This window comes from Erinaceus europaeus, chromosome 11 (assembly GCF_950295315.1).
Source record: "Erinaceus europaeus chromosome 11, mEriEur2.1, whole genome shotgun sequence".
NCBI classification, from domain to species: Eukaryota; Metazoa; Chordata; class Mammalia; order Eulipotyphla; family Erinaceidae; genus Erinaceus; species Erinaceus europaeus.
The window spans coordinates 33,790,083-33,803,850 of NC_080172.1; the positions used below are offsets into that span (position 1 = coordinate 33,790,083).

At 37.0% G+C, this 13,768-nt stretch overlaps 1 protein-coding gene across 1 annotated transcript in view; it reads left to right on the forward strand.

Annotated features, from left to right (window-relative positions):
* Positions 1-13,768, forward strand: part of MAN2A1 (mannosidase alpha class 2A member 1) — a 232,810-nt gene that overhangs the window by 117,336 nt on the left and 101,706 nt on the right. The window contains exons 9-11 of the mRNA XM_007529199.3: positions 68-270; positions 3,929-4,111; positions 13,257-13,371. Of these exons, the coding sequence (XP_007529261.1) occupies positions 68-270; positions 3,929-4,111; positions 13,257-13,371 (501 nt within the window). The remainder of the gene's footprint in view (positions 1-67; positions 271-3,928; positions 4,112-13,256; positions 13,372-13,768) is intronic.

Below are 13,768 nucleotides of genomic sequence, written 5' to 3' on the forward strand. Positions count from 1 at the left end.
CTTTTTGATGCTAGAAGTAATACTAGGGCAGAGATGAATTATTGAAGTATAACTTTTTTTTTAATAGATACAATTTGGAACTCTGTCAGATTATTTTAATGCGGTCAGTAAAGAAGATGCAGCCAGCAGAGAACATAACCAGTTACTTTTCCCTGTTCTCAGTGGAGATTTTTTCACTTATGCTGACCGAGATGATCATTATTGGAGTGGTTACTTTACATCCAGGCCCTTTTACAAACGACTGGATAGGATATTGGAATCCCGTTTAAGGTATATCTACCTCTACGTTTTGCTTTATTTATTCATTTATTTTATGTAACATTGCCTTTTGGTAGAGTTGCTTATTATATGGTATTTCTACAATGTTGAGATGTGCTACATGTAGTTGTGAAATTTTAATGAAGTTGCAGCTGCATCTCTACAGCACAATTAAATTATTGCCTGGATTTATATTCTGAAAAAAAAGGAAAGTAGTTTCTGTAATTAGATATGTTGTAAGTTGACATCTATGTTCTGTATTTTTCTAATTACCCATATTGTTTTCCTATCATCATAATATCCAGTGACATCACCATATGTGTTTGCAGTTCAGTGATCTGGCAGTAGACCAAGAGTCAAAAGAGCAGAGAGGGCCTCTGAGCAGCCAATGTGTGAGCCTCAGACTGTTTTCTTTTTCATTTGTTTATACCTTATTTATTTAATTAATTTTTAAAATCTTTTTTATTTATTTATTGGGGGAATTAATGGTTTACAGTCAGTAGTAAACTCCAGTCATTTATACATATGTAACATTTCTCAGTTTTCCACATAAGACTTCAACCCCCTCTAGGGTCCTTCTCTGCCATCATGTTCCAGGATCTGAGCCCTCTTCACCACCCCCAGAAACTTTTACTTTGGTGCAATACACCAAACCCAGTCCAAGGTCTGCTCTATGTTTTCTTATTTTTCAATTTTTCTTTTCTTACTATTATTAGTGATTTGATACTGATAGTTAAGATTGTGGGGGTAAGAGCTACACAATTCATACAGTTCCCACCACCAGATTGTCATACCCCATCCCCTCCACTGGAAGCTTCTCCATTCCTTATCCCTATGGAAATATGAGTCAAAGATCTCTATGAGATATAGAAGGCCAGGGGTCTGGCTTCTGTAATTGCTTCTCTGTTGGACATGGGCATTGAGAACTCAAAATATTTACACTAAAGCTGATGTATTTTACATGTGAGAAAAATTTAAGAGATTCCATCTCAATTGTTTTAAGTACTTGAAACAGTTTATCTCTCACTCTCTCTCTCTTTCTCTCTCTCGCGTGTGTGTGTGTGTGTGTGTGTGTGTGTGTGTGTATGTGTGTATGTATGTGTGTCTTCCCCTTCCCTCTCAGTTTCTGGCTGTCTCTATAAATAAATAATGGTAATAAAAACAAAAGAAAAGAAGAGGGAGTTGGGCGGTAGTGCAGCGGGTTAAGCACAGGTGGAACAGCGCAAGTACCAGCGTAAGGATCCCGGTTCGAGCCCTCAGCTCCCCATCTGCAGGGGCGTCGCTTCACAATCGGTGAAGCAGGTCTGCAAGTATCTTATCTTTCTCTCCCCCTCCTCTCTCCATTTCTTCCCTTCCTCTCTCCATTTCTGTCTGTCCTATCCAACAACAACATCACAACAACAATAATAACTACAACAATAAAAAAGGGCAACAAAAGGGAATAAATAAATATTTAAAAAATAAAGAAAAAAGAAACTAAGAAAATTCTATCTTAAAAAAAGAATTACAGTTATTTGCTATGTGTATATATATAGTATATACATAATTTTATTAATTTAAATTCAATGATACTTTTGCCATGGATTTCAGAAGGGTTAGAATTGAAAAGTGGAGACTGTAATAGATTGCCTTTTTTTTTCAACAACTAATTTTTTTTAAATTTTTTTACAAAAACTGTACTTTGAAATCACTCCATTTTCCCCCTGATATCTTGATCTGTTTTAAAAACTGCCTTGATTTTTCTCTCTGTTGTCCTAAACATGTTTATTTTTCATTCTACTAAGCCATACCTCTTTCTAGCTCTTTTTTTTTTTGTTGTTGTTGATCCAGTGCTTTGCATATGTGTGATGTTACCACTTTGGATATATATATATATATATATATTTTTTTTCATTCAAAGAGTGAGATAGAGAGACTGCAGCACTGGAACTTCCCTAGATGCTATTACTTTCTTTGTGCTGTCAGGGCCCAAATCTGGGCAATGCAGTGACCAGACATGTGCCCTACTGGATAAACTCTTGCTCTGGCCAAGACATACCTCCTTTTTTAACTGTTTAGAAACCCATCTTGAACTGTCTCCTGTGGTGAAAAAGAAGAAATTATAACCCTCTCATATTCTTGCTCAAAGTTTCTTTCAAACTGAGGCATTATTTTTTTCTTTTAAAATAATGAGTAAAAAGTAGCATACCATCTTTTAAAGTATATTGCTCATTTCCTTACCACTTGAAATTATTCAACATATAGACTAATACTGAACATTCAGTCATCAAGCTTCATTTTATTTTTATCTGTGTGACAGTATAATTCTCCACTGCCTCTCCTCTTAATGTGTGCACACACAAGAAAGTAAATGATTTTTTGATGATGTTGATGATTATATATGCTACACTTGAAGAGTAGAAAGGGCATAAACATTTATTCTCTCTTTACTGTTATGCTGATATTTTGTTTTAATTTTTTTATTATCTTTATTTATTAATTAGATAGAGATAGCCAGAAATTGAGAGGAAGAGAGACACCTGCAACAATGCTTCATCACTCACAGAGCTTTCCCCCAGTAATGGGGGACCTGGGGCTCGAACTCCGGTCCTTGTGCATTGTAGCATGTGTGCTCAACCGGGTGCACCACCACCTGGCCCTTGATTTTTTTTTTTTTAATATTTATTTATTCCCTTTTGTTGCCCTTGTTGTTTTATTGTTGTAGTTGTTATTGTTGCTGTTATTTATGTTGTTGTTGTTGGATAGGACAGAGAGAAATGGAGAGAGGAGGGGAAGACAGGGGAGGAGAGGCTTCACTGCCTGTGAAGCGACTCCTCAGCAGGTGGGGATCCAGAGGCTCGAACTGGAATCCTTCCGCCAGCCCCTGCGCTTTGCACCACATGCGCTTAACCCGTTGCGCTACTGCTGGACTCCCAGCCCTTGCTTTTTTTTTTTCTTTGTTTTGGATCAGTTGTATATAAATAACCCTATAATGTTGCATTGTGCTTGGTGCCATTGACTTCTATCTAGAATCATCTAGAAAGGAGCCTTTTATAAGCATGATGTTCCTTGATGATTGATAATTTACACATATTGAGATTTTGGATAGATACCTTGGTAGTTTATAAAAAATGCTTAATATATTTTAAAATATTTTTTTATTTATTGTTGAATAGAGACAGAGAAATTGAGAGGGATGGGGAAGATAGAGAAACAGAGAGACACCTGCAGAACTGCTTCACCACTTGTGAAACTTTCCCCCAGCAGGTAGGGACCAGGGACTTGAACCTGTGTCCTTGTGCACTGTAATGTGTGTACTACCTCCTGGCCCCAATATCTTTTCTTATTAAATTATTTTTGGATTTGTTAGGAGTATGTGCATATGTGATTCCATTACTGCAACCTTCCTTTTGAAAGATGAGTCAAAGTGACACCACATAACTGCTTCACCATTTATGGAGCTTCCCCTGATGTTGTGGTACTCCCACGTGGTATTGGGACTCAAAGATAGGGTGTCATTATAAGATGTACAGTGTACTGGGTGAACTATATCCTGGCCCATCCATGTGTATTATTAATATCTTCCCTGTACATTTTAGTAAAATTTATCAAATGAATTTAGAAATATGTCAGTTTCACATATTTTAGACAAAATGTTTTTGAAATAAAAATGACTGTTTTATGCATTCAGGGCTGCTGAAATTCTCTACTATTTCGCCTTGAAACAAGCTCAGAAATATGAGATAAGTAAATTTGTTTCATCGTCGCATTTCATGGCACTGACAGAAGCCAGAAGGAATTTGGGACTATTTCAGCATCATGATGCTATCACAGGAACTGCAAAAGATTGGGTGGTTGTAGACTATGGAACCAGGTAATAAAATTATTAAAAGTAATCTTAAAATCTTTTAAAAATTTAGTTCATAAGCTTTTTTTTTTATTTAAGAAAGGATTAATTAACAAAACCATAAGGTAGGAGGGGTACAATTCCACACAATTCCCACCACCCAATCTCCATTTCCCACCCCCTCCCCTGATAGCTTTCCCATTCTCTATCCTGGGAGCATGGAACCAGGGTCATTGAGGGTTGCAGAAGGTAGAGGGTCTGGCTTCTGTAATTGCTTCCCCGCTGAACATGGGGAAGCAATTGACTGGTCAGTCCATACTCCCAATCTGCCTCTCTCTTTCCCTAGTAGGATGGGTCTCTGGGGAAGCGGAGCTCCAGGACACCTTGGTGGGGTCTTCAGTCTAAGGAAGCCTGGCCGGCATCCTGATGGCATCTGGAACCTGGTGACTGAAAAGAGAGTTAACATACGAAGCCAAACAAATTGTTGAGCAATCATGGACCCAAAGCTTGGAATAGTGGAGAGGAAATGTTAGGGGGTTACTCACTGCAAACTCTAGTGCACTTCTGCTTTCAGTCATATATTTTGCAGTAGTTTACGGATATGTGTGAACATATGCTCTCTCTCACAGAAACTGGTGTATATCTAGTTTTTGGGACTTTGTTAGAAAGTGAACCACCTGAGATGAAATTATAGTATATTATGAAAGGAAAGGTCTCACCCAAGTAATGAAGTTGAAGGGTTGTCATTCCACACGTGAAGTCTCTGGACACAGTCTGAAGTGAAGCATGTTCATAGCAGCATAATTCATAATAGCTAAAACCTGGAAGCAACCCAGGTGCCCAACAACAGATGAGTGGCTGAGAAAGCTGTGGTATATATACACAATGGAATACTATGCAGCTATCAAGAACAATGAACCCACCTTCTCTGACCCATCTTGGACAGAGCTAGAAGGAATTATGTTAAGTGAGCTAAGTCAAAAAGGTAAAGATGAGTATGGGATGATCCCACTCATCAACAGAAGTTGAGTAAGAAGATCTGAAAGGGAAACTAAAAGCAGGACCTGACCAAATTGTAAGTAAGGCACCAAAGTAAAAACCCTGTGGTGAGGAGTAGACATGCAGCTTCCTGGGACAGTAGGGGGTGGGAGTGGGTGGGAGGGATGGGTCACAGTCTTTTGGTGGCGGGAATGGTGTTTATGTACACTCCTAGTAATATGTAGTCATAAGCTTTTTTATATATATTAGATGAGGTTAGTAAAAAGTCATTTTTTAAAATTCTGTATTTTTTTTACTATATTTATTTATTTATTTATTGAATAGAGATGGCCAGAAATTGAGAGAAGGGGGTGATAGATAAGAGAGAAAGACATCTGTAGCCCTGCTTCGCCACTCACAAAGCTTTCCCCTTACAGGTGGGGACTAGAGGCTTGAACTGGGGTCATTATGTATTGTAATATGTACACTCAACCAGGTGTGCCACCACCACCCAGCCCTAAAATATTCCTTGTAAATATTTCTATAGTAAAATGGTGATAACTTTTAAGAAACCTTTTCAAAAAAACAGTTGAGAAAATTTATATCTCAACTTTTTGTTACAGTGCTACAGATGTAGCAAGAAATATTATAAAACTGATCCTACTTGGCCTTAAATTCAGTGTGATAGCTGGGGCTATTTTCTTGACCAGGGTTTTGGTATCAAATCACAAATGTAACCTGGGAGATAAATAATTCCACTTCATTATATAGCAGTCTAATTTTACTTTATTTCATATCTAGTTGTTGGATAACTCACTCAATAAAGGGATAAAATAAAAGAGCATAAGCCTAGAAACATTGCCAAGAAGCAGAAAATCTTATCATATATAGTTAGTCTAAGGAACTGGGCTGAGGAGGGATGACCTGGCTATTGATATCAAAAAATTCTTTTCAGTTATGAAAAATCTGAAACTCAGAATACCAAAAATTTTAGACTGAGTTTTATAATGGATCATTGCAATGGTGTAATTTCTACTATCTTTTTTAAAAAAGATATTTATTTTATGAGAACAAAGAGGAGATAGAAAAGGAGAGCAGATTGTGTATGATACTGGGTATCAAATTTCAGACTTCACACAAGCAGAAGCATGTGTTCTATCTACTGATCCACTAAATCCAGCTGTAGAAATTTTCACTAGCTTGTCAGAGCCTGGGTAGTAACCCAGTAGGATTGGTGAAGAGAAAAACTTTTGACATTGAGGAAAAATTTTGACTGTATTGTTTCACAGTTAAGTTTAAATATTATTTGATCTAGCTCTTTTGATTGTTAAGTATGCTTTAATAATATTTACAGCAATTAAAGTGATATTTTATATAAGATACAAAAGTAAATTTGTTTTATTAATATTCTCAACATTGGAATGTGTGCGCAGAGCAGATGGAAATGTAGTTCAGTGATTTTTCTTACGAAAGGCCCTCAGTTCAATAAGTAGTATGCCCCACCCCCAAAAAAATATGTATACGCAACATATAAAGTCAAATTGATCCACAATTGATATTCTATGATTGATATTGAAAATTATGAGTATTAATGTTGTTGTTTTTTTTTTTTTGCCACCAAGGTTATTACTAGGGCTCTTGGTCCCTGCATGACTTCACCGTACCTGGTGGCCATTTTTACCACTCTTCTGTCTTCCTTCCTCCCTTCCTCTCTTCCTCCCTTCCTTCCTTTCATTTGATAGAGGATGACAGGTAGGTAGAAATAGAAGAGATAGAAAAGACAAGACATCTGCAGCACTGCTCCACCACTGGAGAAGCATCCCCTTGGTAGGTGAGGACTTGAACCCCAGTCCTTGCACATGGTGACATGTCACCATCCAGCCTCTAAAGTTTGTTTGTTTTTAATTGGGGTATTAATGTTTTACACTCAAAAGTAAATACAATAGTTTGTACATGCAATAGTTTGTACATGGATTTTTTTTGTTTATATAATATTTTGATTAATTCTCTGAAAATTTTGGGGAAATATTCTTTAGGCATCAAATTAGTTGATTTCAGTTGTACTATATAGATGTATTTAGCATACATCTATAAAAGGTTTTTCTGGTCTTAAGTGGAAAATACTCCTTAATGATATTAGTACTCCCACAGAAATCATTTTGATTTTTAGCTAATTATTATTTTTTTAATGAGGGATGACCAGAAAGCTGTTGGTGTTGGGTGTCAAAACCAGGGTCTCCTGTAAGTAAAGCATTTACTCTACCAGTTGAACCAACTCTTGTCCTCAGAAAACATTTTTTAAGTAAGATTTTCACCTGATCCTATCTTCCTGATTTTTTAAGTTTAAAATTGAGGCTACTTAGAATCAAATCAGAACTCCCATGAGGAAATAAAGAAAATCATTCTACCCAGTCTTCTTGTTGTCTACATGACTGCCAACATTGAAAGAGATTTAGGTGCAAGCCATTGACTTTTTGTTGCAGAACAGTTTCTGTCTCTTAATCTTTTCACTGTCATTAGTTTCTCCATGTTTATAGTACTTTGTGCATATAAAAATATCCCCATACAAAATTGCATTTATAGAGAAAAAAAAGACAGCATTTCTCAAATTGTACTTGACATTTATATATCTTCATTGTGGGTACTTCACTCCTCACTGGAAAATCATATAACAGTTATTAAGTCATTACCACAGATGTTTTAAGTCAGAAATTTCAAAATATAAACAAAAAGGCAGTTAGGATTGGGTTTTCACTTATTCTTGAACTATTGGTTACTGTTTATTTATATGTTGACAGCAATGTTTCTATGAACAAATGAGTTAGGTATTGCATCTCCATGCTAGTAGTAAAAATCTACAATAATCCTCTCCTGTGCATTTTTAAGCTTTTAAAAGAAATATTGGGATCACCAATTTAGATGGAACAGTCCCAAAATGCCACCAGTGGTGCCAAGCTCTTTTGGCTTTCTCCCCTGTAAGGGTGACTCTTACAATCATTCTCTCAACAGTAGGTTGAATGCTTGCATAATTACAAATTGGAGAGTAAGAATGTGTCAAATTCCATTGTCAGAAAACTCCTGAAACATTTTTTGCATAGAAAAATGTTTTAATTTTATCAACATTCCAATACTTGGAGGGCAAGTCTAATCTGAACATGAAATAAATTCCACAGAGGTAATAGTAATAATAAGCTTAAAAGTGAATAATGAGAGGGGCGGGGTGGTGGCTCACCTGGTTAAGTGCATATATTAACATGCACAAGGACCTGGGTTCAAGCCCCCGGCCCCCACCTACAGGGGAAGAGCTTCACAAGCAGTGAAGCAATGCTGCAGGAGTCTCTCTCTCTCCCTATTTCCCCCGCCCTCTCAATCTGCCTCTGTTCTGTCAAGTAAAGCTTAAAAAATGTTTTTTAAAAAAGTGAATATTGAGATTACATAGAGAAAAAGAGCTGGTAATGAGATCAGCTAGAGAGATTTAGAATTGTGTAGATCTCTGCATTGTAATGAGGATAGGTAGGAGAAAAATGAACGAGGGTTTGAGTATTAGGTTACTAACATATGTCAGACAGTTGAAGGACAAACGTGATAACACCTCATTTTATTAGTTTTATTATTATTGTCATCATCACCAGGGATTCACTGCTCCAGACTGATATTTTCAGTTAGAAAGGAGGAGATAGGCACAGAGTGAGATGAGGATAGACACATTGCACCAAAACTTCCTTCAATGCAGTGAAGGCCATGTCTGGAACATGGTTTGCACATATGGGAAGGCAGCTAGCACCTCTTTACATAGCAGCCGATAACAAAGTAAGCAATTTTTTTTTCTTTTAATTTTTATTTATAAAAAGGAAACACTGGCAAAAAACATAGGATAGAGGGGTACAACTCCACACAATTCCCACCACCAGAACTCCGTATTCTATCCCTACCCTGATAGCTTTTATCACTCCTGGTGTATGGACTCAGGGTCAGTATGGGGTGCAGAAGGTGGAAAGTATAGCTTCTGTAAATGAGCAGTTATCATTTTTAAATATATTCCCTGGACTATTCTACTTATAATAGGAGAGAGGATGACAGGAACTTAGAGGTTCTCAGAAATCCCATGTTCATGAAATGGTGAAACATTAAAAATCTTCTTTTACTCAGTGTTCCACGAATTTATTTACCTTACTGTATTTTGTTTTGTTTTGAACAGACAACTTTATACTACCTGAGAAAGTATTTGGGGAGTGTTGTATTATTTTGGGTGGGTACATCTCATTAGAGAGATAAAAAGTAAGGAAACTATCAGGGGAGGGGATGGGATACGGAGTTCTGGTGGTGGGAACTGTGTGGAGTTGTACCCCTCTTATTGTCAGTGTTTCCTTCTTATAAATTTAAAAATTAAATAAATAAATAATAAAGAAGACTGAGTTTCCACCTTTTGTATACAAACATTAATTTGTGGAATTCACAAATTAATTTAATTAGTACTTCTTATTAAATTAATTAATTAGTACTTCTTAGGATAATGTTATATGTATGTGTGTGTATATATATTTGTGTATAATATACATATATTATACATACACTTATGTTGTTTTCGACGGGTTATGTTGTTTTCAATGGGCTGGCTTCACGGGCAGGTAACAGACGACCAGGGACTCATGGCTTGGTTGTACGCAGTATCTCTTTATTCATGCAGGACGCAGCACAATCTAAGACGAGCTCAGCTAAACTCAAGTACAGTACTCTAAAACTCACAATGCTGTCTTTATATATACTTGCCAAGTAGGGTGGAAACAGGATGTGACATAGAGAGGGTGGAGAGAAAAGTGACTGGTGAAAATCAGAGTGTGACAAAGAGGGGGCAGATTAGGCGAGAATCCTATCACTGAACCACAAATGCCCTGGAGGGAGGGTGGAACTTGTTAACAGTGGTTATGTAAATAGAATGAAGTGGTTATGTAAATAGAATAGTGTTAAGCAGGGGGGATTTAAACCAAATGAAACAGAAGGGGTCTCATGCATACCAACAATTCCCCCTTTCTTTTTAACTAATGGCCATTGTGGGGTGAACAGAAACATATATCATACAGGCGTTTTCAAAAGAACTGGCATAAGACATGGAAAACAAAATAGGCGAGCAGCAATAACCAATGTGATGTCAAGGGGAACGTTTCTTGCCTCAAAGGGCAAGGCCTAGCAGGCGAAATGGCATTTCTTGCCTCTGGGAATGCTTCATGCCTCTGGGGGCATCTCTTGCCTCAAAGGGCGTTTCCTACCTCTGTGGGCATCTCTTGCCTCTTGGGGCGCTTCATGCCTCTGTGGGCATAACCTAATAAGGAGCGGGAGTTTTCTGCCTCTGGGACAGAGCCTGCAGGCGAGGGGACATGGTCTATAAAGTCTCAAGGCAATTGGCTGAAGTTAGTCTTTGAGAAACACAGCAGCGTGTACCAGTAAGTCCGATGGAGGTGTCAGTCCAAAGTAGCTGACCACAGAAGAAAATGCCAGAGGATGAAATGCTGCAAGTCTGTCTCAATGGGGAATGTCGGCCACCAGAATTCTGCTTTTCTGTAGAGAGTGAGCTTTGGAGTCTGTGAATCTGTTTCTTCAGGTCGTGCCAGGTCTCATCATTGGTTTCCGGGGGTGTGTTGTAATCATTCCATCTTGTGGGCGATGTCAGAGAACAGGGGTCCAAATGGATTTCCAGAAATTTTCATTTGAGTAGATGCTTTTTCTTGTGAAGTCTTGACAGCTGAAATTCACTTACTTATCAAACAAAACTTGTAGCAGATTAGAAGTTTACTATAACTGATAACTCCATTATAATTGGAAGTCCTTTCTAGTATGATTTTAAGGTTGTTTAAACAGTTTAAACTCAATAAAATGTGGAAAGGTAAACAGAAGAACCACGGTTAAAATCCTCAGGCATGAGAATAATTAACATAATCATTGCACTATCTGCCCCACCCATAACTCATACCGTTTCAGGATTAAACGTTTCAGATTTATGCCAAGAGGTAAAAAAGAAATCAGAGGAGGGAAAAAACAATTTTTTGGATTGTTTCTGGATGTCTCTAGAAATCATGGCTGCGTCCAGCATTTTTTTTTTTAAGTCAATGTCAAACAAAAATTCAGTCATTCAAATCATTCTCTTATGAAACGCAACTTGAACCAGATTATCAAGATCTCACAATGTAGGATTAAGAATCCTCGGAGGGCATCCTAGTCCAAAAAGCTCCTCAAAATTCCATTTAGGGTGCTTCTGACTGTTCCTGCTGGATTGCTTCAGGCACCCATTTTTAAAAGTGTCTTCCCATCGAAGAAAGAATCCAATCAGGAGAGTAGAACTAACCACGTGTCTCCATACTTGGGAACTGCCAGGGTACTGGAGAATGCTCCTCAAACTAGAGTAGACCTTCTCCATGGGAAACATTCGAGAAGAAGTCCAGAAAGTCCCAGTGGAAATCCCCATGCATATCCCAAGGTCTACAATTACGGTCATAAAGAACCAAATTGTGGCCCGGAGCAAAATGTAGTCCTTTTCCTCAGGAATATGGGAGAGGGAATCCAGAAAGTCCAAGGAGAAATCTCCGTGCATCTCCCAAGCTCTATGATCCCAGTCATAAGAAACAAAAGTTCCCAGTCAGGGAACCGAAGTGTGGCCCAGAGTAAAATGTTCCAGAGACAGAGAAACTGTCTCATAATGAAACAGTAGAGGCTTTGGCAAACCTCTTCATAAGTAGAAGAGAAGACCATAGTGCATAGGTAGGCAAAGTCTTCACTTATCTGGGAGTTGCGCAGGTCCGGTCCCACGTTGTAGGCACCTTGTGTTGTTTTCGACGGGTTATGTTGTTTTCGCCAGGCTGGCTTCACGGGCGGGTAACAGACGACCAGGGACTCGTGGTTGAGCTGTAGGCAGTATCTCTTTATTCATGCAGGACGCAGCACAATCTAAGACGAGCTAAGTTAAACTCAAAGTACAGTAAAACTCACAATGCTGTCTTTATATATACTTGCCAAGTAGGGTGGAAACAGGATGTGACATAGAGAGGGTGGAGAGAAAAGTGACTGGTGAAAATCAGAGTGTGACAAAGAAGGGGCAGATTAGGCGAGAGTCCTACCACTGAACTACAAATGCCCTGGAGGGAGGGTGGAACTTGTTAACAGTGGTTATGTAAATAGAATGAAGTGGTTATGTAAATAGAATAGTGTTAAGCAGGGGGGATTTAAACCTAATGAAACAGAAGGGGTCTCATGCATACCGACACACATATATTTTTTAGCTGACGGAGAACATAACTTTGGTTCTGTAAGTTCAGCAGGCTTAATAAAGATGGCCATGTAGATAACAAAATAAACTTAGATTGAGGACTTGTTTCCATATCTGGACTACAATGTTCATTCATACAGTCTTTATAGTCTAGTGAGAAAACTTGTTGCTATCTAAGAAGACTTTTCAATAGACTAAGAAATTAGCTAGGTAGATAGATGGCCTGAACTCAGATCCATATGATTTTAATGCTATAGTAATAGACTTATTAGTTATAATATAAGTGGCCTATTTTTCCATAGGTAATATTCAGCACTAACTCAATTATATCAAGATTATATTCTGGAATTGACTTTGAATTAACTGATTTATAAATACCTTCTTGATTATTCAGTCATAAAAATATAATTTGAGTACAGTTTCTGTAATCAAGACAAGTAACAAGGAAAAAATTTCATTATCCAAATCTATGAAAAACTATTTTACTACTTATTTTGAACAAGAGCATAAAACTAAATGCTTCAGGAATTTCAATTCTTTAAAGTGTGTACACTGAATTTTCTTGTGAATGAGGTAATTAATGTTTACTTTTGGTCCTTGTGCCAATCCTTGTTAATCTTTTTTTCTAAAGTAAAAAATTAAATCAGTTTTTTGATAGGATGCCTTAAATCTGTTGGGGTGATTATTCTGGATACTCTTTATTTTGTTTGATATTCATAGCAAGTATGAGGTTTTAATGAATTCTTACTAATGATAGCTTCTGATTAACTATATTTTCTTTACTTAGTTATGGATTAAAAAAATAAAGTGTTAATTTGTTATAATAATAATAATATTGTGAAAGCAATCTGAAGTTAATGGTGGACATTATTAATGAAGTATTATAAACATATTTTTTAAAATTACTTCTTATCAGTAAAAATTTTTGGTTTATAGGCTCCTTTATTCATTAGTAAATTTGAAGAAGATAATTGGACACTCTGCACTACTACTTCTTCTGAAGGACAAGAACTCATATGACTTACTCTCTTCTGATACCCTCTTAGAAATGGTTAGTTGATATCTTCTATTTTCATCATAAAAATATGTAATATTTTTGTTCTTGGATAAGAAAGAGTGAGATGAAATCTGATTACTTCTTTGAACCTTATTTGAAATAATCTATATCACTTTGTTTCTTATAAGTATGCCTGTGTTCAATTTATGTGTGTATTTTCTTCTGAATAAATAAAAAAAATAGGCTTCTAGAACACTCAAGATTATAGTCTAAGGTAACTGGGCATTATAATTAATTATTTCACTTGGCATTAATTAGAGACCTCTGGATATTTGAATTCCTGTAAATCCTCAGTCATTTCTTTCTAAATGTCAGTTTTAATACACCTGAACTGTCTTCCTTTTTTTCCAAGAATGTGTCAATGGAGTGCTATGGGTAATGCTGAAAATGG